This window comes from Capra hircus, chromosome 19 (assembly GCF_001704415.2).
Source record: "Capra hircus breed San Clemente chromosome 19, ASM170441v1, whole genome shotgun sequence".
Classification (NCBI taxonomy): Eukaryota; Metazoa; Chordata; class Mammalia; order Artiodactyla; family Bovidae; genus Capra; species Capra hircus.
In genome coordinates, this window is record NC_030826.1 from 22,396,417 (window position 1) to 22,421,569 (window position 25,153).

At 58.9% G+C, this 25,153-nt stretch overlaps 1 protein-coding gene across 4 annotated transcripts; it reads right to left on the reverse strand.

The window, feature by feature from the left end:
* On the reverse strand, positions 517 to 24,406 carry MYO1C (myosin IC). Of its 4 annotated transcripts, none has more exons than XM_018064385.1 (32): positions 24,208 to 24,406; positions 16,327 to 16,482; positions 16,089 to 16,204; positions 15,262 to 15,460; positions 15,101 to 15,181; positions 13,108 to 13,287; positions 12,918 to 13,016; positions 12,585 to 12,698; positions 12,433 to 12,504; positions 11,935 to 12,054; positions 11,769 to 11,851; positions 11,451 to 11,556; positions 11,254 to 11,334; positions 10,929 to 11,020; positions 9,159 to 9,253; positions 9,031 to 9,077; positions 8,834 to 8,914; positions 6,898 to 7,003; positions 6,690 to 6,807; positions 5,716 to 5,829; positions 5,564 to 5,640; positions 4,992 to 5,060; positions 4,812 to 4,896; positions 4,554 to 4,713; positions 4,202 to 4,285; positions 3,076 to 3,169; positions 2,925 to 2,980; positions 2,671 to 2,806; positions 2,520 to 2,590; positions 2,333 to 2,430; positions 2,160 to 2,259; positions 517 to 1,780 (listed from the first exon to the last, which is right to left on the reverse strand). In XM_018064385.1, the coding sequence occupies exons 1-32, from the start codon at positions 24,280 to 24,282 to the stop codon at positions 1,754 to 1,756; spliced, it is 3,192 nt and encodes a 1,063-aa protein (XP_017919874.1). In that variant the 5' UTR covers positions 24,283 to 24,406; the 3' UTR covers positions 517 to 1,753. The 4 variants fall into 4 exon arrangements, with proteins under 4 accessions (XP_017919874.1, XP_017919877.1, XP_017919876.1 ...); XM_018064388.1 differs by lacking the exon at positions 24,208 to 24,406 and adding an exon at positions 23,245 to 23,372; XM_018064387.1 differs by lacking the exon at positions 24,208 to 24,406 and adding an exon at positions 23,160 to 23,179.

A 25,153-nucleotide genomic window follows, 5' to 3' on the forward strand; every position in this document is an offset into this window, starting at 1 on the left:
AAACCAATACAATATTGTAATTAACCTCCAATTAAAATAAAATTTAAAAAAATGGATAACCAAGAAAGAATAAGAAAAACAAAAACAAAGATAAATAAATAAAATGGATAACCAACAAGGACCTACTCAGTGTATAGAACTCTGGAACTCTGCTCAGTGTTACATGGCAGCCTGGATGGGAGGAAGGTTTGGGGGAGAGTGGACACATGTATATATATATGGCTGAGACCCTTTGCTATTCACCTGAAACTACCGTAACATTGTTAATTGGCTATTCCCCAATACAAAATAAAAAGTTTTTGGGGAAAAAAAAAAAGAGTAATATAAGACCCTTGGTTGCCTTCTAGGGGGTCATCTCCCTTTTATTTATTATTTTTGGCCACATCAAGTGGCCTGTGGGATCTTAGTTCCCTGACCAGGGATTGAACCCATGCCCCTTGCAGTGGAAGGGAAGTCCTTACCACTGGACCATCAGGGAAGTCCTTCCCTTTACTAACATTCACAAGGAGACCAACATTGGCAAACACATATTGCTTTATTTAGTGTTTCTCTGGACTGCAGAAGTGTCAGCAGTGGACTGAGACCCGCAGAAGGGCAGAGGCAGCTGGGCAGCCCCCAGGCCCTCTGGGGAGTTGGGGGTGGGGGTGGGGGAGAAGCAGCAGAAAGGTGATGCCCCTGCAGCTCCTCCCAAGGCCAGCCCCTTCCCCAAGCTCCCAGGATAGGGACGGGGGTCAGGAGCCAGTGAAGGCCCTGCGTCCTTAACCTGGGGCCAGAGTATATGGGTAGGGTGTTTGTCATCCTAAGGCATGGACTCAGGTGGGCACGCTCCTCCCACCTGGTGGCCCCCAAGGCTGATTGCTGGTCAGGAAGCCACATGCATCCTTAAGACATGAGCCTGTTTCACGGGGCCCCCAGTCCCTGGGAGACGCAGTGAGGTGTGCTGAGGACAGTCTGGTTTTGCCCCAACCTGCTGGATCACCTTGGGCAAGTCCCTTCCCCTCTCTGGGCCTCTATCTCTTGCTCCGTCACACCAGAAGACTCGACTAGGTGATCTCCCAGTAGTCTAAATCCTCTGCTCTGAGAGTCCCCCCTTTACTCCAGGATGTCCTCAGGCTGGGCTGATATTAGAAGGGCATTTTTAAGGCTGGACGGAGAGGCAGGCAAGGGTGGTTTTAGCCCCCAGGGGGATATCGGAGTGGGCTACAGGTGGACAGGCAGACAGACAGACAAGGTGCCAAGGGAACGGGGAGGAGAGGGGGACCTGGGCAGGGAAGAGGGCATCAGGGCCCAGATCGCCCACCCTCTCGGCGACATTCCCTGCCCTGCTGAGTCAGGGAAAACACATCCAGTGTGTCTTGGCGGTGGTGGGGGTCGGGGTTGGGGGGCTGGGGGGAACCGGTGGGAAGATGGCTTTTTTAAAAAATAGTTTCCTATAAAGCATCAAAAAAATCTCAGAGAAAAATCTCAGCAAAAGTTCCCTTCTCTCAAATATTTGGCATTGGCAGTGGGGCTGGCGTGGCTGCCTCTGGCCCCGGCTCTTCCTATTGCTGTGGCCCGGCCTGGCCCACTCCTGGGGCAGCTTCCTGCGCCCCTGCTGCCCCCTCGAGCGAGGGCCGAGCACGAGGCGGGAGTTTGTCGGTGGGCTTCGAGGTGTCCCTGGGTCCCTGTCTGGAAGCTCGAGTCTTTGGTAGCTGGAAGGGAGGAGGGGATGAGCGAAGCACTGGGGGGCGGGAGGGTCCAGCGGGCGCCTTCATCACCGCGAGTTCAGCCGCGGAGCCACCTGCGGGCACCAGGGGGGAAGCCCAGCGGTGAGCAGGGAGCAGAGGTGCTCCGGGCACTGGTCTTCGTGAGTTAGATACCTGGTAGCATAGGCTGGGGCGGGGAGGGGGCAGGTCCGGAGGCCTCGGTGCTGGAGACTCAGCCCTTAGATCCTACTGCCCCGACGAGAGTGGGCCTCTATTCCCAAGCAGCATATCCCCTGCCTCCTCCCCATGCTGCCCTCTTTAGGACCCTCTGCACTGGTCTCTGGCGCTCAGTGGGCAATGGGATGAAGGGTGCCCTCTGGATCGAGACCCACAGGGAGGTGCCCAGGCTCTGTCCAGGACGGCCGAGGGAGGAAGGCCTGGCCCCCAGAGGCTCTGCCCCGGCCCCACACTCACCACAGCCAGGTGCCCGTTCTTGGCCTTGGTGATGAGCAGCTCTGAGCCGGGTGTGAAGTCAATGATGCCATCCCTGCCGGGCCCCCCTGCGAACGTGATGCTGCAGAGAAGCGGGTGTGTGAGGCCTGCCCCCTGTGCATGCACGGCCCACTCAGCGGCCCTCCCTGCCTCACCTGCCCTGGTTGATGTTGATGTTGTTTACTCGGTCAGCGCTGAGGGCCGTCTTGGTCAGGGTCTCGATCACGTGGTCACTCTGTAGCACCACGTCCCCCTGGGGGCCCACACAGGGACAGGGGTCAGGCCCTGCCCAGCGCTTAGAGGACCCGTGCCCTCCCTGCCTCCCCAGGCCCCGAGGGGCACCTTCTGCTTATTGTCCTCACGCTGCACGTGGAGCACAAAGAGGCTGTCACTCAGGCTGCTGACAGAGATTCCTGGGGGGAAAGGGCAGAGGTCAGGGATCAAGGGGCAGAGCAGGGCCCCCTCTCTGGACCCAACCTGGACTTGGGCTCACCGGTCAGGTTGGTGTACTCTATCCTCTGCTTGACCTTGGCGTCCTCCACGATGACCACGGCACTGGGCGTCAGCAGCAGCTGCCGGGAGCGTGGCTTGTAGCCCTTGCGGTCGTACTTCACGACGGGCACGGCGTACTGGGGACAGAGGGTGGGTGAGGGACCTCCTCACCCCCTGCCCAGGCCCCGACCCCCAGCCACGCAGCCCTCGGGCAGCTGAACTGTGTGGGACTGAGGGCTGCCAGCAGGGTCTCACCTGGATGGGCTCCGAGCCCAGGGCCTGCAGCACTCTGGGGTTGATCTCATCTGCGCCTGCAGTCCAGATGGGGGAGCGAAGGGGGTGTGAGCGGAGAGAGGGGACCAGGCTGCTGATGGAGGGTTTGTGCACTGGAGGGGTGGGGGCTCACCGAGCCGTGTGCTGATGAAGAGTCTGGGGACACTCTGGGGGTAATTGTCCTTCTTGCCCTTGAAGATCTCACTCGCAACGGCCTTTTGCTGCAGCTGAGGAGACACAGCAAAGAGGGCAGGGGATGTCAGAGAGGTGGGGCCGTCACAGCAGAGCAGGAGCCTGCTGAGACAGGGGCTGAGACCACCTCCCTCACCCTCTCTCTGGCCCTCAAAGCAGGAGGCTAAGCCCTGCCACCAACACTCCCCTTCAGCCCCTTCTCTTACCCCCATGCCCAGCAACCGAGGCAGAGGCCTCTCCAGAAGGGTCATGACAGTGCTGTCAGGGTCCAGGCCCCACTTCGGGAGTTATTCCATCATCAAAGGCCCTGGAGCCCCTGAGATTCCACTCTGGCCTGAGATCTTAAGTTGGCTGACACTAATGCTCAGAACTACTGTGGGGCTTCCCTGGCGGTCCTGTGATTAAGAATCCGCCTTACAATGCAGGGGACATCAGTTTAACCCCTGATCTGAGAAGGTCCTACATGTCTTGGAGCAACTAAGCCTGTGGTGCGCCACAACTATTGAGTCTGTGCTCTAGAGCCCGGGAACCACAGCTCCTGAAGCCCTAGAGCCTCTGCTCTGCAGCAAGAGAAGCCGTCGCAACAAGAAACCTGTGGACCACAACTGGAGAGCAGCCCCCACTCAGTGCAATTAGAAAAAATCCTGAGCATGGCAATGATGGCCCAGCATAGCCAAAAATACATGAAATTATGCCAAAAAAACACCAACTACTGCAGGTTAACTCTGCTGGGTGGGTCCTTCATCATCATCCGATACCAAGTTGGCAAATACAAGGCCCATCAGTCACCAATGTCTCTCTGGAACTATTCTAACAGACCGATGCTGCAGCCTTTTTGACACAGGACTCTGGGCAGCCTCGACCAGTCCAGTGCAGATGCTCTAGAAGATAAACTCTATTTGCCTTGCAAAATCTACTCCAGTCTCCGCTTCACACAGGAGGCCAGACAAGGGCCTGGATCAATTCAAGGTTGCATGCTAAGTCAGGGCAAAGGTCCTCCAGGCCAGCTCTCTTCCAGTACCAGCCCCCCACCCCGCCCCCCCAGTACCTGCCTCCCAGCCCCATACCTGCTGCTTCCATTCGGGGCTGATGCTCCGGCAGTATTTCCACACCATGTTCTTCCGGCACAGCTCCCGCAGCAGCTCTGAGGCCTGTGGGCGAGAGGGAGGTCAGGGCAGCCTGGCTCCCTTCCCTCTGCAGACAACAGGCATGTGCCCATCATCGGGTCTTGGCCTAAGTGACACCCCCCTCAACCTGGACCACCCTTCCATTCCTGAATTGTTTCTCTGCAAAGAACTTGTTCTCCGTGGCCCAGCTCCAAGTCCCTTCCCTTCGCATGGATCCTCGGGTCACATGGTTATTAGGTCCCTCCGCTAGGTGAGTTGGTGGTCCCCCAGTCAGCAGGGAGAGCCCACGGACCTCACGCAGGGCAGGTGGGGGCGTGGGCCAAGAAGTGTCCAGAATATTCCGGGGCAGCTGCCGCCGAAGGTTGAGCAGAAAAGAGGTGCGCACGTGGTCAACGAAGAAGGCATTCTCGGGGCAACGGGGCGCATGGCGCAGGATGAAGCCCTGGATGAGCCTGGGGGCGGGGGTTCAACATGGGTGGAGGTGAGAAGCCTGGTGGCGGATCGGCCCCACACCCTGCCCTGCAGCCCCTGCGTGGCGCCCAGTGCCCACCGCCGGATGGTCTGCGCCGCCCACTTCCTCCTGGCCGCCTTCCTCCGGCCCAGCGTTCCGCGCCACCATGACTGGATGCAGGTCGCTGTGGAGACCACAAACGGCTGACCTCCTCTCTTCCCATGGTGGCCCACCCTAGCCCCAGCCCCCACCGTCCTGAAGAACTCTGGGCACCCGAACCTGATCGCTTCACCCGGAGGAACTTCTGCCGGCAGTGAAAGCCCCTCCAGGTGGCCTGGATCTTCGTGGCTGTGGTTGAGAAAGAAAGTCACTTGGCCAGAGCACAAGGGACCGAGCTGGGGGCCCGGCCCTGTTAAGAGCTCACTGAGTAAGGGGAATGGCTGAACCAGCTTCGAGAGCAAGGATAAATAAGTGAAGGAGAGTACCGGAAAGGGCAAGGGCTGGTCTAGTGGTTAAAACTTTGCCTTGCAATGCAGGGAACATGGGTTCAATCCTTAGTTGGGGAACTAAGATCCCACAGACCGTGAGGCAACTAAGCTTGAGCTGTGCAACCAGAGAAGCCTGTGCGTTGCAACAAAGACCCAGAATAGCCAAAAGAAAAAAAAGAGCGAGCAAGAGAGGGAGTAAAGCAATGCGGGAACATGCTGAGTGTGTGTCCGGGAGCAGACGAGGCGGGCAGCCCGATGTGGGCGTGGCAGACGCCGTGGAGAAGAAGCCCGAATACATTGTGATTTCTTTCCCACTTCCCAGAACGACCCCACTGGACAGGAGGGGTGGGGCCCCTCGCTCACCCAGGCTCTGCCGTCGGATCTCCAAGGCGTCCTCTGTGGCAAACAGGGTCTTGGGGAAGCGGATGAAGATCTTGGTCCTGGGAGGGCAGCAGTGATCATCCCCTGGTTGCCACCCCCGTACCCCTCAAACCCCAGGCATGGGTGCCACTCACCTGCCCATCTTGTACTCTTCCGGCTTGTAGCCCAGGTGCCTGGCCAGCACAGTCACCCCATCCTGGGGCCGTCCTGTCCACGTGGGCCATGTCTCTGGGCACAGTGACTTGTACCTGGCGACAGGAGGAGCAGAAATGCATCCAGCGCCCCCGCTCCCACCAGCCCTCTTCTCTGGGAGCCCAGATCAGCTTTCCTGATCCCACCAACTCTCAGATCACAGAAAGTCGGGGAGGTAGCTCTGTTACTACTCCTACTTTAAAGATGAGAAAACTGAGGTTTCTCATCGGAGATCCAACCAGTCAATCCTAAAGAAAATCAATCCTGAATATTCATTGGAAGGACTGATGCTGACGCTGAAACTCCAATCCTTTGGCCACCTGATGTGAAGAACTGACTTGTTGGAAAAGACCCTGATGCTGGGAAAAGATTGAAGGCAGGAGGAGAAGGGGCCAATAGAGGATGAGATGGTTGGATGGCATCACCGACTTGATGGACAGGAATTTGAGTAAGCTCCGGGAGTTGGTGATGGACAGGGGAGCCTGGTGTGCTGCAGTCCGTGGGGTTGCAAAGAATTGGACTGAGAGACTGAACTGAACTGAACATCTGCCTAAGGTCACGGGCCTAGAAAGACATGCCTGGTGACTCCTCAGACCCCTGACTTGGGATAACCACGAAGTTGCTTTCTGAGCTGACTGCAAACTCTGTCCCCTTCACAGGCTTTTACTGTCTCCACTGGTGATAGGTATGTGAATGCATGCCTCATTGGACCCCTGACCAGCTGCTCTGTGAGGCCAGGGCCTGGGTGTGCGGAGGGCTGGTCTTTGCCCTCTCAAGCTTAACATTAGGCCTGCACCATGGAGGGACCCCTGGCGTGGCTCCCACCACAGCTGAGGGCTGTCCTCCGGCCCAGGATCTCGGAGGCTCCCACCCTCCCACCCCTTCCCCCTGGCGCCAAGCCAGGCCCCGCCCCCACCTCTGCAGGAAAGCCTCGTATTTGCGGCGGTAGGCAAAGCCGGCTCTGCGCACGCGCAGGTTCTCCATCAGCCCTAGGTACTTCACCTGGTGCCGGATCAGCACCTCATCAAAGCGGCCTGGGGGCAGAGATCACCGGCTGGTCAGCGGGCTTTGACCGGCCTCTGCAGGGGAGGCCCAGCCCCCACCGGCCTACGGGGTGAACCTACCGGGCTGCTTGGAGTCATTGGGCTTGATGCAGCGGACATAGGCAGGCTCTTTTGACTTCAAGATCTCTACCAGCTCCAGGAGGCTCATCTTGAATTGGGTGGCCACCTGGTCAGCCAAGATGAACAACAGGAAGGTTGGTGGTAGCTGGGCTGAGGCCACGGACCCCTGCAAATGCCCTTCCCTGCGCAGAACCCCACAGACACCCCTTCCTGGGGCAAAACACCACCAGTTCCCACAGCTACCCCTGCCCTTCGTAGACCTTTTTTTTTTTTAATTAACAATTCTTTATTGCAGCATCTGCAAAGGTCAGATTTCTGAAGCTGATGAAGATGGTGCAGCATTTCCAAGTGAAATGTTACAAGTTTTCTGTCTGTGGGGTAGGGGATAGCAGGAAGGGTCTTCGGGAAATAACCCTTCAGCTGAGAATGAAAGGACAAGTAGGAGACAGCCAGAGGAAGAGAGGCAGGAACGGCATTCGGGCAGAGCAAGAGAGTGAGCGAAGGCTTGGTGTACACAGGGAACTACAAGCTGCAAGGATCTAGGCGGGGAGTGAAAAAGAGCATCAGAGTGGCAGGATCATGGTAGGACTCGGGAACCACATTAGGGAGACTGAACTTTATCCTGAGGGAAAGAGGGAGCCAAAGAGGAATCTGGAGGGAGAGAGGGACAGGAACAGATCTGCCTTTTGGAGTATCTCTATAGCACATGGGGGAGGGTGGTTGGTAAGAACAGGTGGGAAGACAGAAGACCAGGGAGGAGGCTGACTGGCTCAGAGGACTAGAACTGGAATAAGGGTTATGGGGAGGGGGTGAAAGGAAGGGGTTTTCAGGCAGCAAAAACTGGCAAGATCCAGCAGTTGTTAGTATGAGGGCAATGGGGGAGGCTAAGGAATCAAGGATGCGGCCCAGGCTTCTGTCTTTCAGGACCGGGTGGAGAGTGGTCCCTGCCTTGAGTTAGGGAAATAGGAGATGCATGCCTGGGACACTGGACAGTCAGGGTGCATCACAGACTAGTGGGGTAGCTGCGGGTCCCTGGGAGGGGTCAATGGAATCTCTGGTTTGCTGGAGAGGCCGGGACAGGAGTGGGTGTGTCCTCACGAGGGTGGGGCTGAGAACCATCAGGGAAGGGGTGGGGTTGGGGAACTGAGGACAGGGTCCCAGGGAGTCAGACTCTGGGCAACACTGCCGCCATGGCCTCCCTGCCAGCATGTCTTGGCCTGCAGCTCCCTGGCTTCCACCTCTCCCTGACCTTGCTCGTCCCGGGACTGCCCTAGCCTCCGCCTGCCAAGCCTGGCAGCCACACCTCTGGGCACAGCTCACTGGATGGAGCATTCCCCTCGTCTGGTACCACTGGCCAGATCTGCCTTCCCCCCGTTGCTCTCCTTGAAAATGGCACTTTGTGGTCCACTTCCTGGTCTTTTTTGGACTGCGTTCCTGTGTGGGGCTCTGCAGGGCCCTCCCATACATCTGACAAGCATCTATACTCATTCCCAAGTTACCTCAGATGCTTCCTCCTCCAGGAAGCTTTCCCTGACTCCCCTCCCCTCTTCCACTTCCACAGGCAATTTGCTGCTCTCTATTGTAAGTTTCCATAGCACCCATGCACATTTCTAGGACAGCATGTGTTCATTTTTATATCCTAAGCGCCCAGTAATGTCCACTACAAGTATCTTCTGCAGGGGAGTGAACGCATGCAAGCGCCCACAAGGACACAGGTGTGCATACGCGCATCCACACTTAGAGACTTTACATGGCCAGACACCCATCAAAGTGGCACAGATGCACCCAGGGGCAGCCTCCCAGACACACACACGTGCACCCAGGCGCCAGCAAACACATGGACTCATACACACACTGCCAGCTCCCAGCTCAAGCGGGCACTGGGCCCGCTCACGTGTGCACGCACACAACCCCTGGGGTCCCCCCGCCTTCACACCGTCTCTGGCCGCTTCTTGTCGCTGAGCTCACTCCGGTCGAAGCACTGGCTCAGGATGGGATTTTCTGAGCTGCACATGGTCTGTGAGGGCAGGGCAGGGGTCATGGAGGAAGCACATGGACAGACCGGTCAGTTTTCTGGGGCAGAGATCATTCAGAGCCCAGACCCCCAGCCCTCTCCCTGGAGGTCCTCCTCACCTCCTTCAGGTTCCGGAAGAGAAGGTCATTGTTTTTATCCAGAAACCCTGATGGGAGAGAGCAGCCGTGAGAGGAGGCAGAGCCCCTCTCCCAGTCCACCCGGGGGGACACAGCCCCAGGGTCCTCACCAGTCACGTTGTAGGTCACCTCCCCAGCATAGTGCAGGAGGCGGAACTCCCCGCGGTCCAGAGATTTCCTGGTCCGCTGGTCAGCCAGCTTGTGCCTGGGGCGACAGGGAGAGGAAGCTGCCAAGGGCTGGCCTGAGCCAGTCCCCTGTCTGCTGAAGAGACTTCAAGAGAGGAACCAGGCATCCAGTAGGAAACCAGCAGGGCGGGGCCTCCTCCCACACAGAGGCCACCAGAGGCTCAGAGAGGTAGATGGCCTTGTCCGGGGTCACATAGTGCCAGGACCGGGACCTCAGCCTCCATGCTGCCAGGGCTCGCAGGATGGAGGGCTATTTGGTGTTACCTTTGGCTGTTGCGTGGCTCTGCTCAGAGTGCTGAGTGCTGCCCGCTACATTTTAAGAATGGAATCAGCCCCCAGGAGACTGCTGCTGCTGCTAAGTCGCTTCAGTCATGTCTGACTCTGTGTGACCCCAATAGATGGCAGCCCACCAGGCTCCCCCGTCCCTGGGATTCTCCAGGCAAGAACACTGGAGTGGGTTGCCATTTCCTTCTCCAATGCATGAAAGTGAAAAGTGAAAGTGAAGTCGCTCAGTCGTGTCCGACTCTTCGCGACCCCATGGACTGCAGCCTACCAGGCTCCTCCGTCCATGGGATTTTCCAGGCAAGAGCCCTGGAGTCGGGTGCCATTGCCTTCTTGCCTTAAGCATGTTTATACCCTTTAGCCCATTTTTCTACTTTCCAAGCAACTAACCAGAGAGACCAGGCAGAGATTTAAGGCCCAGGGACAGATATTCTGTTTTGAAGCCCAGAGGCTGGACAGGGCCCCAAGAGGCCGGGTGAGAGCAGTGGTGTGTCTGTGTGTTAGAGCCGCCAGAGGAAGTGTTCTGAGGAAAGTTTTCTGTTTGATGATACAGGAAGATACTCAGGATATAACATTATCCTGAGTCCTATATACAATAAGCTCTCAACCACAAAAAAGAAAAAAAATGTATAGAAAAAAGCAGGAAGAAAACGTCTCAAATTATTAACAGTGGTGACCTCTGGGTGACAGGCTTACAAGTGGCTTTTGCACACCTTCCAACTTTTCTCTGAGGAGGGATGTTCTTTTTACAAACAGGAAAAAAAGGTGTTTTTCTTTTTTTTTTTTTTCAGGCAAGGCTTTACTGCAACCCCTGTTGCAGCCCATGGGGAATGAGAACAAACAGGTTCCTCGCTTGCTTGCCCCAGAAAAAAATTGCTCAGTAATTCCCTGGTGGTACAGTGGTTAGGACTCTGCTTTCACCGCTGGGAGTCAGGTTCGATTCCTTGTCAGGGAACTAATCTGTGGCCCTGGGCCTGAAGCCCAGCTCTGGACTTGATGTGAGATAACCTCCGGCAAAGGGCTGCACTTCTGAGAGTCTCAGTAAAACCTCCTCCACGGGTTGCTTCTAGTTAGAGGAGGTGATATGATCAAAATATGCAAGGCAAAGCTGGGACAGAGGAGCTTGTTTCTTTTCTCCTGTCATCCCGTTTTAGGGGATTCCTTAAATAAAAAGGAATTTCCAAGTAAAGAGGCTAAAAAAATACACCTTAGCAAGTTTCATTCTCGAGCGGCTTAAGGAGGAAGAGGCATTCCTTGCTTATTACTCAGGAGGCGCCAGGAGCCTCAGCTCTGTGTGCCTGGCCACCACTGGCACCTCCCCTGGCCACCTCCTTGTGGCTGGCACTTTATGGGTGAGGGGGTTCCCAGGCTTCGACAGGCTCTGGCCCAGGACAGCCCCCAGCCCCACTCACGTCAGGAAGTGTGGATGGTGCTTGACTGTGTCCTCCAGCTTCTCCAGGAAGGTCAGGTCCGTGGCCTCCCCGGGACGCAGACACTCCTCGTCCTGGGTGGGTGGTGGCAGAGGGTGAGGGGTGTGTTTTGGGGAGGAACCAGAGAGCACAGGGACTCAGGGGCCCCGGCGGGAGGCGTAGACACTCCCTCACCCTCCACACAGCCCTGTTCTGTCCCTCATCAGGCTCCGAGGACTCTGGCCCTCTGCGGACAGGCCGGCTGGGAGAGTGAGGGGAAAGGGGTGACGTCATCCCGCCCCAGCCCCCAGAGGAGCAGATGGCTCACCAATATGGAGATGATGCCCTTGAACTTCTCCTCCACCAGGTCACAGATAATCTTGTTGTTGAAATACTGGACCGGCTCCCACTGAGGGGCACAAGGGGAGAAAGGCATCACCGTGGGGTCGTGGCACCTCCCCTGGGGACACCCAGGCCTGGACCTTGACTGCACGTGGGGCCACTCGCGGGTGGGCCTGCACTCACCGCGATGCCCTCAGCTTCATACTCCTCCTGCTCCGACTTGAGGGTGAGCTCGATGAAGAGCTGCTGCAGCTTTTCATTGCAGTAATTTATGCAGAACTGCTCAAAGCTGTGAGGGAGACAGAGGCATCCTCAGTAATTTAGTCGAGGGGTGGGGGGCGGGGCAGAACAAGGCCCCAGCGCTAGCCGAGGGAAAAAACACAGAGCGGGACCCAAGCGGCTGGAAAGTCACTGGCAGGAATGAAGGAGGCCGGGGGAGAGGTGAGGGACTAGGGCAGGGGAGACGATGAGAGAGACAGGCAAAGTCAGGGGGTCACTGACCTGTTGTGCTGGAACACTTCAAAGCCGTAAATGTCCAGCAGCCCAAGGACCGTGGTGCTCCGCCAGCTGGGGCTCTCGGCATCCTAGGGCCAGCCGACCAAGAGTGAGGGTCCTCCCTGAACCACCCTCCCTGCCACTTGGGGAGCAGCAGGGGCCAAGCTCTCACCTTGGAGGCCAGCGACCTGTTGATCTTCGCAACCAGCCAGGTAAAGGTGCGACTGTACACGGCCTTGGCAAGGGCGTCCCGTGCATACGCAGCCTGTTCCAGGTTCAGCGGGCTCAGGAGCTGTAGGTGGAGGGTGAGATGGGAGATGAATGCAGTCCCTTCCCACCCCTGGCCCCTTTGACTCAGGAAACTGATCACTCTGCCCTCCTGCCCCCAGTGAGCCTGGTGCTGGCCGGGGGGCGGCCTCCAGGGGAGGACACAGGGGCCCCACCAGAGGGAAACCGGTAGAGAAACAAGAGGTCTCATTCCTGGAGGTGAGTCTTCCTTCCAGCCTCACCCTCTTCCTGCGTGACCTTGGCCAGCTCCCTGTGCCTCTCTGAGCCACCTGCCTTATAAGCTTCCAATACTGCTAAGAGGACCAGCTGAGCAGACCAGGGCAATGGGGGGTGATGGGAGTGGGGGCTGCCTTGGAACATCCCCCCCACGCCCTGGCCTCACCTCTTCACCCTTGGCGATGATCTTCCTGTGGGTCAGGGCTTCCCGCAACGTTGAGCCTTCCACACCAAGGAGCTGCCAAGGGGGTGGGTCTGGTGAGGGTGCAGTTCCCCCGCCCCAGCTGCCCCGCCCTCGCCTTCTGCTCGCCTCCTCACCCTGGTCAGGTACTTGAGCTGGTTCTCAGTGGTGACCTGAGCGTTGCTCTCCTCATTGGCGGCAAAGTGGGTGTTGCCCAGATGCAGGACGCTGGCCACGATGCTTAGCAGGTCCTGGGTTGGGGTGAGGGCACAGGGAGGGGCAGGCGGGGGTTATGGGAGGGTCTGAGAGCCCCAGGAGGGCACATGTGGATGGTCAGCAGGAGCTGGGAACGGTATGGGGCAAGGCGTGTGAGAGGAGACTGCGGCTAGAGTAGAAGCAGGCTGTAAAGGTAGCCTGGGATTTTCACGCGGTGACAGGAGGAAAGGGTGGGCCCCCGACAGAGGTCTCACCTCCACCTCGTCCTCAGTGAAGTCGATGACAGTCAGGGCCTTCCTGACCACCTTCCAATCACTCTTGTCGTTGATGGAGGAGACTTTGGCGCACTGGCCCTGTGGCACGGGCAGAGCGGGCTTACAGCTCTGGCTGGGTGGGCTCCCTGGGTGGCACTGGGTCCCGCCCGCCCACCCCCTCTCTGCTCACCTTCACCAGGTACAGGTAGCTCTGCGGGTTCCGTTCCAGGCCCAGCCTGCGCAGCGTCTCCTCCTCACCCCCCTCCAGCAGCTGGTAGAAGATGTGGAAGTTCCTCTCCCCGTGATTTTGGTGCACCACCCGGGACTTCTCCAGGAGGTAACTGAGGATGTGGCCGCCCACGGGGGCGCCCTGTGGGCCGGGCAGGATGCAGTGACTGCTCAGGGGGACTGGGGACACAGCCCATCTTCCCCATCTCCCCCTGCCCTCTACAATATGAATTTCAGCTCTGGCTGCATGGGCTCAGGCACGTCGCCCCTCCTGGCCTCCATTTCTTCCTCTATGAAATGAGGATGCTAAGCCCTTTCTTGTGCTTCCCAGGTGGCACAAGTGGTAAAGAACCCTCCTGGCAAGAGATGTGGGTTTGATCCCTGGGTCAGGAAGATCCCCTGGAGAAGGGCATGGCTACTTGCTCCAGTATTCTTGACTGGAGAATTCTATGGACAGAGAAGCCTGGCGGGCTACAGTCCATGGGGTTGCAAAGAGTCAGACATGACTGAAGCCCTCAGCACACATGCATGCATGCCCTTTCTACCTGGTGGCTCACACCTGGAGGCCCCATAAGCATCTCAAACTCAACAGGTCTGAAACTCAAGTCCTGGCCTCAGCTCCCTCTTCCCACTCTGCTCACCCTTCTAGGTGTTCAGACCAAGAAGTCTGCGGTCCTCCTGGGAGCCTCCTTGTCTTTCACACCTCACGTCCAGTCAGATAGCCAATCCTGCTGCCCTAACCTTCAGAATATCCAGAATCCAGCCACGGCCACCAGACTGGGCCCAGCCACCGTCATCTGTCACCCAGATCTAATAATCATCAGTTTCCTAACTCGTTCTCTTGCTCGGCCTCAGTCTCTACCATTTATTCTCAACAAAGCAGCCAGAGCGATCACTTTAAGAGGAAATTGAGGTCATAATACACTTCTCTTTCAAACTTTTGGGACTTCCCTGGCGCTTCAGTGTACTTCCACTGCAGGGGGACACAGGTTCAATACCTCGTTGGGAGACTAAGATCCCATATGCCGTGAGGCCTGGCCAAAAAATTTAAAAAATATATATACGGTTCAAACTTTCAGGAATTTTTCTGGTGGTCCAGTGGTTAAGGCTCTGCCCTTCCACTGCACGGGACATGGGTTCAATCCCTGGTTGAGGAACTAAAATCCTCCAGGCTGTAAGGGCATGACCACACAAACAAACCAAAAAAAAATCCCCCCAAATGTTCTTGCCTCACTTCCACTCAAGAGTTTTAAAAAAATTCTTACAAAGACCCAAAAGGACCCACACCATTGAGCCTCCTCTTCTGTTCCTTGGCCCCTTGCTCTCTTCTCCAGCCATTCTGGCCTCCTTGCTGTCTGTGAACACATCCAGCATCTCGTTCATCCGCACCTCTGCACTGGTGGGGCCCTCTGCCTGGACCCTCTCGGGTATGTGCACAACTCATTCCTCTGTCTCCATCAAGGCTTTACCAAAAGCCACCTTCTCTATGCCCACTGTATCTGCATTATTTCAAACAGCCAATGCCCCTTCCCCTTGCCTCATTTTCTTTTTTGCTGTAACATGTGTTGGCTAATTTACATTTTTCTGTGGACTATCTCCCTGCTAGTCGCTCAGTCATGTCTGCTGTTTGTGACCCCCATGGACTACAGCCTGCCAGGCTTTGTCCATTGGATTCTCCAGGCGAGAATACTGGAGTGGGTTGCCATTCCCTTCTCCAGGGCATCTTCCCAACCCAGGGATTGAAGCCGGGTCTCCTGCATTGCAGGCAGATTCTTTATCTCCCTGGAGGCAGGATTTCTGTTTGGTTTGTTTCACTTCTGTGTCACTAGCACTTGCAACAGTGCCTGGCACACAGAAGGTGCTCAATAAATGTTTGCTGGTGCCAAAGACCCAGGCCAGTGGGTGCCCACTACATGGGAATCCCATTCTCTCTGCCCTGCCCCACCCATGGGTACCTTGAAGTCAAACTGCACGTCCATGTACTTCCCAAACCTGCTGGAGTTATCGTTCCGGAGGGTCTTCGCATTGCCAAAGGCCTAGGAAAGGGCCGGGGTGTGAGGGGTGCCTGGTGGCCTCTCCCTGCCCCTCCCACCCCCAGGGGCTGCTGTCCCCTCACCTCCAGCACCGGGTTGCTCTGCAGCAGCCGGTCCCGCACAGCACCACCCCGCTCAGGGGCTGGGCAGGTCTCGGCATAGAACTGCAGCAGCCGCTTGGTGGCCTCAGTCTTGCCTGCTCCGCTTTCCCCAGAGATCATCACTGCCTGGTCCCGGCGCTCCGTGCGTAGTGCCCGATAGACAGTGTCGGCCACCGCGAACCTGGGGCAGAGGCCCGTCAGGAGCTTAGGGGGCAGGGGGGCTGAGTGGCTGCAGGGGCTGGGAATCCCACAGGAAGGACTGGGGGTATACCCTTGAGGACAGGTGACCCCTCCAGGATGTGGGTCAAGGGAGATCCTTCACAGTTGAGAATGAGAGTCATATTCTGATGGAAAATTAAGGGGATCACTCATGGGTGAGGAGATTGGAAGTTATTCAGGAGAAGATTGAGGTCACTCATGGGTAGGGCTGGGAAGTCCTTCAGAGGTGCAGATCAGAGGGTCACTAAGGTGGGAGGGCCATGTCCAGGGAGTGTTGGGAGAATAAGTCACAGGTGTGGGAATTCCCTGGTGGTTCAGTGGTTAAGGCTCCACACTTCCATTGCAAGGGGCACGGGTTCAATTCCCAGTCAGGGAACTAAAATCCCGCAAGCCACACAGCAGAGCCAAAAAAATAGTCCTGGGTGTGAGTTGGGGTGGACGATAGGAGGATCCTGATGGGATAGAGAGATTCACCTTGGGTGAGGACTGAGGGTATTCCTCAGAGATGTGAACTGTGATTCATCCCAAGTGGGAAGTTGGGTGGCATCATCTCAGGTGGTGATGCTGGGGGGCGGGGGGGTGTCACTCACAGGTGAGGGGGAACCTCGTAGAAGCTGACGCCTCGGTAACGCTCCATGTGCTGCCGGCTGTAGATCTGCAGGTCTCGGTAGGGGTTGACGGAAACCAGCACGGGGCCAATGTAGGTCTGGGGATCGGAGCAGGAGGCTCAGAAGTTTCTCCCAGAGGCCCTGGTGCCTCTCCCCCAAGTCCCTGCAGCCCTGCATCTGTGGTCCCCGCACCCCCTCCGCCTTCCCACTCGGGCCTCACATAGATCAGGTTCTCCCGGAAGCGCCGTCGCAGGTTCTCGATGAAGGCGGCCTCGCTGGTGAAGTTCTCCAGCAGCACGAAGTCCTGTACCCCCACCCGGTCACGGGCGGTCAGAGCGCTCTCCATGGTGACCCGCACCCCGTCACTGCCCAGGGCCTGCAGGGATGGGCCACGGGAGAGAGACAGAGGCGGCAGGGTAAGGGAAGGCCTCTTCTCCCCTTCGCCACAGCCTGGAGGACTGAGGGGGCAACCAGGACACGCGGACACAGGGCACACCTGGGAAACGGGTGTACCAGGCTGGGTAGAGAGGGCCCGGATGGCAGAAAGGTGGCACATGGGACACTGAGGACACGGGTCCCAGAAGCAAGACCATCTGGGGCACATGGGGCCTGAACACAGGGGCCCCAGAGGACATGGGGCCAAGGCCACTGAATCCAGGGAGAGGCTGGCTTTATGTAGAGAAAGTTAGGGGTTGGGGGCGGTGATGTCATGAAAATAAAAGAAAGAATGCTCTGTTGACCTTGGACAAAACCCCTCCTCTCTCTGGAAGGCGTCCCAAGGAGGAGGAGTTGAGGTAGACCAGGTGACCTCAAGTCCCCTAGCTCTAGGCCTTGTGTGACAGGTGCTTTGTAGGACAGACTGCTTGGAGTGAATTCTACAATCACGGTGGGGTTGTCTCTCCCTGTCTAACTCACCAAAATCTCCAGGGGGAGAGGGTCTAGGGAGAGGGTCTAGCAAGAAGCTGCCCCAGGAGAGAGATTCCCCTGGGGCAGGGGCAGGGGTAACCTCACATCCCAGCTGGGCTCACCACTCACCCCAGAAGGGGCCCCTCCCTCCCAGAGCGGAACCACACCCTCCCCGCCAGCTGCCAGGCTCCCCAGACACCCTCCTCCACTGGGAGTCGTGAGAAGTCTCAAGGGAGCAGGGGTTTTACCAGGGAAAACCCAGCTGGCAGCTGGAGCCCATCAGAGGGTAGGAAGAAGCACAGGCTCAACAAGACCCTCACCCCTCACCACACTCTTCAAAAGGGTCTGAGAGCTCTAGGAAATTGACACCAAGAGTGTCAAGGGTCAGGGAAGAAAGAGCAAGCTGGCCGCAGGAGTAGGGATCCCCAGAGAGGCCACCAGGTCTCCTCCAACCGCAGACCGCCCAGGACTCGGGCGAGGGGCACCCCTTTGGGTCTGGCCGTGGCCCTGCCTCTTCTAGGCCTGCCCCTCAGCGCCCTCCCCCTCACCCCTCTAATTCTGTCCCGAAGCTGCTGCCAAATCTGACCCAAGCCCCCGCCCCCTTGCCCTCTGGGTGGCGGGTCTGGGCGCTCTCAGCCTTCCCAGGGAGTTATTGGCCCGGCCCGGGTCCGAGCGCCTCGCGGCCCTCCCAGCCTCGGCCTCCACTCTCCTGCAACTTTCCGGGACGTTTTTCCACCCGAAATTCCTGGGCCGCGCCCGCTTCCTGGCGGGGCCGAGGCGGCGCCACGAGGCCGGCAGGGATGCCTGGGACCCCCCGCGCCCGGCCCTGCCCCGCACCCCTCGCTCACCGACGCCCGGTAGCGCATCCTGCCCGGTCGGCCCGGCGCCCGTCTCTGCGGCCCGCGGCTCGGCGGCGGCGGCGGCGTCACGAGGGAGGGGCCGGCCCGCCCCCCGTTCCGCCTCCGCTAGGCTCGGAGGCGTGGGACTCCCCGGGCGCCCCCGCCTCGCTCGGGGCTCGGACTCCGGGGTCCCTCTCCAGTGGGCAGGGGTGGGGCAGGCGCTCAGTAGGGGGGCCGGGGGGAAATCTCGCGGCGTGGGTGGGGACAGGGCGGGGGCGGGGCTCCCGGCTGGGCAGGGGCTCCGCCTGAGTCAGGTTTTCCAGGAGGGACGTCGTCGGTTCTCCCAGGGGTGGGGCCCGGAACCCGCGCTGCTGCCGCGTCTACACCGACCCGGAACTCACTTCCGGGCTCGTGTCTACACTGCGCACTAGGCCAGGCTGGGGACTCAACTCACTAGGCAGAGAGGCCCGTGGGTCCCGGAGGAAGCAGGATTTCCCTCCCCCCCTCACCCCAACCTCGAGTCCCGGGAAAGTTAAAAATAGAACGAAATGTCCAAATACGGCCGTCGTGCCCAGGCAGGCGGAGCCTCGGTGCGGGGACACTGTCCATCCCCCACGCCGTACAGTCTGGAGGGTGGGTCCCACGTCTTTAAGTCCCAAGAAAATCTCTTGGGTTCACAGAACACGCGCCCCAGGGAGGGAGACGGCCACAGGGCGCCTGTGCCCAGCGTCGTTAGTGCAGGGCCTCCATGGAGGGCTCCGCTCTCCATCTGGGAAATCCACGGCCCGATTTCCAGCATTCGGAGCAATACCCTTCCCCTACCCCCGACACTCTGACTAGGGCCACCCCCTGCACCCCCTCCCCTGCCCATGCCCAGAGGCTCCTCACCTCTCTTCTTTTTCTGTTTGGTGGGGTGACTCCCTCTCTGGTCTCTCTGGATCCTTCCATATTTTCTGCCCCGGACACCCTCCAGCTACCCAAACCAGACTCCAGCAGCCCCATCCTCGCTGAGCTCTAGGTTCGAAGTGGGCAGCAGCCTGCGGGACAACCCTAGCTCGGATCCCAGCGCAGGCGGGGGTGCAATGGCTGTGCTTAGTCACTTAGTCGTGTCTGATTCTTTGCGACCCCACGGACTGTAACCCTCCAGGCTCCTCTGTCCACGGGGATTCTCCAGACAAAACTACTGGAGTGGGTTGCCATGCCTGCCTCCAGGGAATCTTCCTAACCCAGCGATCCAACCCACGTGTCTCGCACTGCAGACAGATTCTTTACTGTCTGAGCCACCAGGGAAGCCCGGTGTGATGGCTAGTGCTTCCTGAAGGCTGGGCTACTTCTCACAAGCGGTATGACTGCCAGCAGATCATTTCACTTCTGAGAACCTCTCCTAGAGCCTTGAAATGAGACTAACCTCTGTCTCAAAGGGCTGTTGAAAAGTCTAAGATAAGGCATCCAGGCACCTCCCAGACCCTCAGTAAATATCACTTCCCTCTCTGGCCAGACACTCTGCACAGGCTTGGAGCGGACCTTCAATGCAATGCTAAGTCCGCTTCAGTAACGTCTGACTCTGCGACCCTTACGGACTGTGTAGCCCACCAGGCTCCTTTGTCCATGAGATTCTCCAGCCAAGAATACTGGAGTGGGTTGTTGTGCCCTCCTCCAGGGGATCTTCCCCACCCAGGGATCAAACCCGCATCTCTAATGTCTCCTGCATTGGCAGGTGGGTCCTCTACCACTAGTGTCACCTGGGAAGCCAGTGGGAACAGACACACAGAGCCAGGTCCTGGGTCAGACAGGTCACACTTGTTATCTAGCAGGGAAAGCCCCTGAGGCGTGTCCCTCCGCCAATTAGAAAGAGCTCTCCAACTTTACCTCCACTGCACCTGACAGATAAGGAACCAGAGGTTTAATAATGCAGATGCTGACTTTGTCCGAGGGGGCAGAAGGCAGGGTTAGGACCCAAAGCCCTAGCCTACCCGACACTCTTGGACTTAGACTCCCCCGGGAGGGAGTGAGGTGGCGGCAGGTGCGGGCTGCAGCCTCTTGGGGAAGGCTCATTATTTTGAAAACAACAGCCCGGCCAGAGCCCGCGGAACCCCGCAGCGGGGGGCGCCAGCTGGGAGATGGGGCCCTCTGGAGGGACTGAGGGGACTCGAGCGCCACCGCGCGCAGCTGGGAGATGGGTGGGAACGGAAGGGCTGGGCTGGGTCTTAAATGCCACCAGCTTCGGGCTTTTGGCGAGAGGAGGCCCGCTCCACGAGGCCCCCAGGTTGAAAATGCAGAAAGGTGAAAGAGCGCAGAGAGGACAGCCTCCCGCTCAGCCGGAGTGGGGAGGTACTTGGGGGACGGGAGGAAGGGGGTCAAGCCGGTGCCCACCGGCAGCACGGCTCCGGGGGCCATGCAAGCACCAGGTTGGCGAGGTTGGCCATGGCCCGCGGGCCCGAGGGGAGGGGCTGGCAAGGGGGCGTGGCCTCGTCGGCGCGGCTAGCGGCTGGAATGAGGGGAATCCGCGCACCGAAGGGTTTGGCCGGCCACCCCCGCCCGAGCCGCTCCGCCGCATTCCCGGGATGCCCGCCGACGCCCCCACAGCCGCCACTTGGTGGCGGAAGGAGGGGGCGGCTAAGCAGGCCAGGCGAGACCGCAGCCCCTGGCCAGCGCCACCGGCCATCCGGCCCCGCTAGGCGGAAGCGCCTGCCCCGGGGGGAGAGGAGTTAGAAAGGCGGGGATGGGGTGGGGGTGGTGGTGGGTGGACCGAGGGTGTGAGAGACATTAGGGCTGCAGCGCCAGGCGCTTCCTGCGTTCGGATCGCTGTCCTCTGGTACTACCTTCAATGCCCTCGAACTGAGCCTTTGAGGTTTGGATTATTACCTCCATTCTACAGACGGGGATACTGAGGCTCAGCAGACGAGCGTCGTGTTCAAGATCCCAGGACTAGTGAAAGAACGGGTGGCATTGGAACTGGAAAGTCTGCCACTGTCTACTCCTGCAGGGCTGCCTGAGGGGGAGACACCTGCTTAGCCCTGGCAGGTTTCCCAGCTTCTCTGTCAGGTTAACCTGCTGCCTGCCAGGTGTGACCTTCCTTAGTGAACCTGTGACTGCAGTGCCTAGTATCCACCTTTGGCTGTGTTGTGTGAGTATTGGCGTGTAGGCCTTGGGAATAGCAGCTAGGGAGTGGGCCATGATCTTTGAGTCCCCAGCATGGCCCTGAACCTAGGGGCTGGCTGCAGGCTAGGATGCAGCCATGCCTCACCCCTGAGTGACCCAGGACTTATTTTCCGAGCCTGCCTCTAGGTTTCTTTCCATCTGGAGAGCGGTTTCCCCTAAAAGCAGGGATGGGCAGGCCCAGCAGACGTGGGTTACCTAGTTACCTAGTATGGGCCAGGTGCCTCCAAGCCTGTCCTCTGGGAGGGTAGTGAGCATCTTCAGGGGTTCCTTCAGGCCAGGGCTATGGAGGTTTGGAGAGGGTGTTCTGAGGACCCTCATATTGCCGCTAGAAACTGATTTCCATTGGGGGTAGCCTCCCGGCCTGTTGGGGCAGCAGAAAGAACCATAGCCTATCTTAGAAAGAAAGTGAAAGTGAAGTCGCTCAGTCGTGTCCGACTCTTTGCGACCCTATGGACTATAGCCTACCAGGCTTCTCCATCCATGGGATTCTCCAGGCAAGAGTACTGGAGTGGGTTACCATTTCCTTCTCCAGGGGATCTTCCTGACCCAGGGATCAAACCCTGGTCTCCCGCATTGGAGGCAGACGCTTTAACCTCTTTGCCACCAGGGAAGCCCATAGCCTATCTTACCCCCAGCCAATGCTGGGCACAGAATAGGTGCTCAACTTTTCTCTTCTTTAAATCAAACATATGTTAGGTCTGGGCCCAGGCTGCCCCACCTAGGACTGTTCCAGAGACAAGGGAACTGTTGTAAGGGGGAATGAAAAGGAAGGACGAGGACTTAGGGGTTCTACCTGATATCTCAGTGGACCCCAGTCAAAGGTTTACACTCTGGCTTCAGAACCATGGGCCTTTTGCCTGCCAGATGCCTCTACCTGGGGGTCCAGTGGAAGTAAACAAAGCACTTTGCCCCCTAACCTGTCCTCCTGGCTCAATATCCAGTCTGTTGAGAGGAGACAGGCACCTCCAGCTAGTTGTCACTGCCGGGCATCAAAAGCCCTGCCCGCCTCCCTCCACTCCTCACACGGAGGAGTCACCACTCGCCAACACACCCCCCCCCCAACTTTGTTCCCCCATCACTGCTCTGCCCCTGGACGAGGCAAGGAGCCTCCAAACTGGCATCCCTGCCTTCCTCCAATTCATTTTCCTGTAGCCTCCTGTGGTATTTACAAATGCAAACGCGATAAATTAACGTCTCATGTTAAGAGAGTGAAGGTTCCCTATGCCAAGCACACCCACTGCTTCTTGCCAGGCCCCTGTTTGTGGACTTCAGCCGCCCTCTCTGTCCTCAGTTTACCACTGCTCCTGAGTTCCTGTGTGGCCACAGGGGTACCCTCTCCAGTGCCTTCTCTCCCCACGATTCCCTCACCACCCCACACAGCCAAGAGGCGCTCTGCGGGCGCCCCTGCCACCGACCGCCTGGCTCTAAGCTTCTCGCCTTTGCACCTGCAGCTTCTTTGGCCCTTGCACCCAACCCCCTCCCCACCTGACTGACTCTTAGTCATCCTTGAAGACTCGGCTCAGGTAGCAATTCCTCCAGAACCCCTTCCTGACTCCCCGAAACACACAGCCCCCTCCTTGTCGCATTCCGTTCTAATCGAAGGTTTCCTAGTCCGTCGCTCCCAGGAGATTGCCCCCGCTCCAGGCAGGCACACAGCGGGGTCTCAAAAACTCGCGGACGCCCGCGTGAATGAATGAGTCACAGAGCCCGGGAGTGTGAGCAGAAGGCCGGGGCGTGCCGGGCGTTGGATAGGCCGTGAGCCAGCCACTCATTCTTTCATTCATCTCGGAGCCCCCCAGCCGCCGCACACACGCAGGGGCTACTCGCGCGCCAGGGCCCGGAGGCGGGGAACGGGAAGGGGCGGGGCCCGGACGGCTTCTCCGGAACCCAGAGGCAGAGCAGGCTGCCCGAGGGCCCCAAAGGGCGCGCGGGGTGCCTGAGTCCCGCGGCCCCAGGCGCTCCTCACCGCCCTCACGTTACCCGCAAAGAATCGAAGTCTCCAGTAGGCCGAGTTCCGGCGCCACCGGGTCCTGGGACCCCCGCAGCGGCCGTGCCGAGCCCACCCCCAGCCCCCGCGATTCCTGGGCCGGCGACCCTCGCCTTCCGCATGGTAGCTCCGGGACTGGGTCGCCGCCCGGCCGCTTACCCTCTTCTCCATCCTGCCTGCGAGCGGAGCACCCAGCTCCCCCGGGCCACGCGGCTGCGGCCCGCCTCGCGCCCTGTGTACCCACCTTCTCGGCTTCTCGGGTGCGCGGGCGGGGGCCAGGCTAGGCGGCGTGGCCGGCTCCGGAGTCGGCGGCCCTGGCACGCTCTCCCCGCCCAGGGCCCGCCCGGGGCCGAGCCGCTGCCTGTCGTCATCCCAGGCAGGGCCCAGGCCCCGGCGCGCGCGCGCACCTTACGGCCCCGCCCCGGCCGGCCTTGGCCGGGCTCCGGCCCCGGCCCGCGTCCGTGTCCGCTGGGGGCTTGATGCAGCACACTCCGCAGCCCGTTCCCCGGGACGAGGCGCGTCACAGTCACACACACACACATGCATGCACGCACCGTCCTCTGCCGACGACCTGGCCCACTTGCTGCAGTGCTGGGGTGGCGGGGTGTCTCATACGTTTCTCCTTCCTCACCCTAGGGCGCCTTTGCAAACCGGACTCTCCCCTGCTTACCAGGCGAAATCAGTTCTTCCCCATTTGCGCCTGCCTGACTCCCTTCACCCTCCTTCCCCACCCTCACTACCGCTCTGAGCTGGCCGGTGTCAGTTTTTCAAGCCAGACGGGAAAGCCGGGCTGTATTAACTGAGCCTATACTATATGCACCTGGAACTTTACAGGCACTGTTCCTTAGATCTCGGAGCGGTCCTGTCATCTCCGTGTTGTTAACCCAGTTCATAGCCCGGCCCACTGAGGATCAGGGAGCTGGAGGAGAAGGGAGTCAAACCCAGATCCCCACTTTGAAACACTCGGCCTCTGGTGGGCTTAAACCCATCCCCCTTCCTTCCATTTACCCCTTCTTGTCCCTTCTTGTCCGGTCCCTTCACATCCTACCAAGGACCCGAACGCTTCCCCACTGCTCACCTCTTCCCCAAGGAGTTTGCTTGAGAGAGGCTTCTGGGCACTGGGGAGACACTCCCGCCTTCCTCCCAGCCCAGACCATCCCAACTTACTAGTTTGCAGTGCCTGTGGGTAGGTATCAGCTCCACTTACTAGCTTGCAGGGCCTGTGGGGGTGGACCACGCGGATGATCTCCCCGGTGGGTATCAGCTCCACTTGCAGTGCCATCCCGCCTGTAGATAGCCAGCGCGCCGAGCCCCAGGATCTCTGAGCAAAAGCCCGCCTGCCTGCCCGCCTGCCCGCTGGCTCTGGCTGTGCCCGGAACCAGGAATCTGGTCTCACGCTGGGATGGCCACTTGGTTCAGCTTCAACTCCAGCCCCAGGGGATGGGTCTGGTCCAGTGCCTCAGGACACAGCTGGAGCAGCCCAGGTCTGATTGGGAGGCCTCTTGGCCCAGCGGGGTTGGGGCAGGAAGAGGAGGGGCTGAGGGATGGAGGAAATGCCTGTTGTCCCAGGTAACCAGAGGAGCTGATGCAGCCACCCCTGGGGGACCCTGGGCTCCAGGTCAAAGGGTAGGAGGCTGTTCCCCCCAGCAGCTCCATGACTGGGCCTATCCTGATGCCCTCTCACCGATGTCAGCTGGAGAGCACAGTGACCACTCCCCAAATCAGAATGTACATCCTTCCCTGAGCCAAGAGGGGCCATCATTAGGCACTGAGCCTTCTGCATGTCCCTCCAGCTTGCCTGCCTCCCGGAGCAGGAGGTGAGCCACGGGGGGTTGAGCGGCCAGATCTGCTGGGGACTGGCCATGGTGGGCAGAGGGAGTTGGCTGGAGAGGCAGGAGGGCACCGTGAGGAGGCCCCTATCCTACCCTCCTCTGGAGCCTCAAATGCTTGAGACGTTGGTCCCTGGGTTGCTTGGCCGGCCGTGGGGAACCTTAGTCTTGTTTGCTCCCTACTTTTCCATAGCACCCTCAGTGTTCCCCACCCCCAAATGTTCCTGTTTTTCTATCTTTATTGTTGCTAAATCACAGCTGACACTTTCCTGGCCTGGGACTGAGGCCTCGGGTCTCTGGCCGTTCCTTATAGGAAGGGCGAAG

What these genes read in the sequence shown, in the direction of transcription:
- MYO1C (XM_018064385.1), bottom strand. Translation starts at nt 24,282, where the DNA reads ATGGCACTGCAAGTGGAGCTGATACCCACCGGGGAGATCATCCGCGTG. An exon ending in CAATGACTCCAAGCAGCCCG is followed by an intron (nt 6,808 to 6,897) that starts GTAGGTTCACCC and finishes CTCTGCCCCCAG; the next exon opens with GCCGCTTTGATGAGGTGCTG. An exon ending in CCCCACCTGCCCTGCGTGAG is followed by an intron (nt 4,286 to 4,553) that starts GTCCGTGGGCTC and finishes TCTCGCCCACAG; the next exon opens with GCCTCAGAGCTGCTGCGGGA.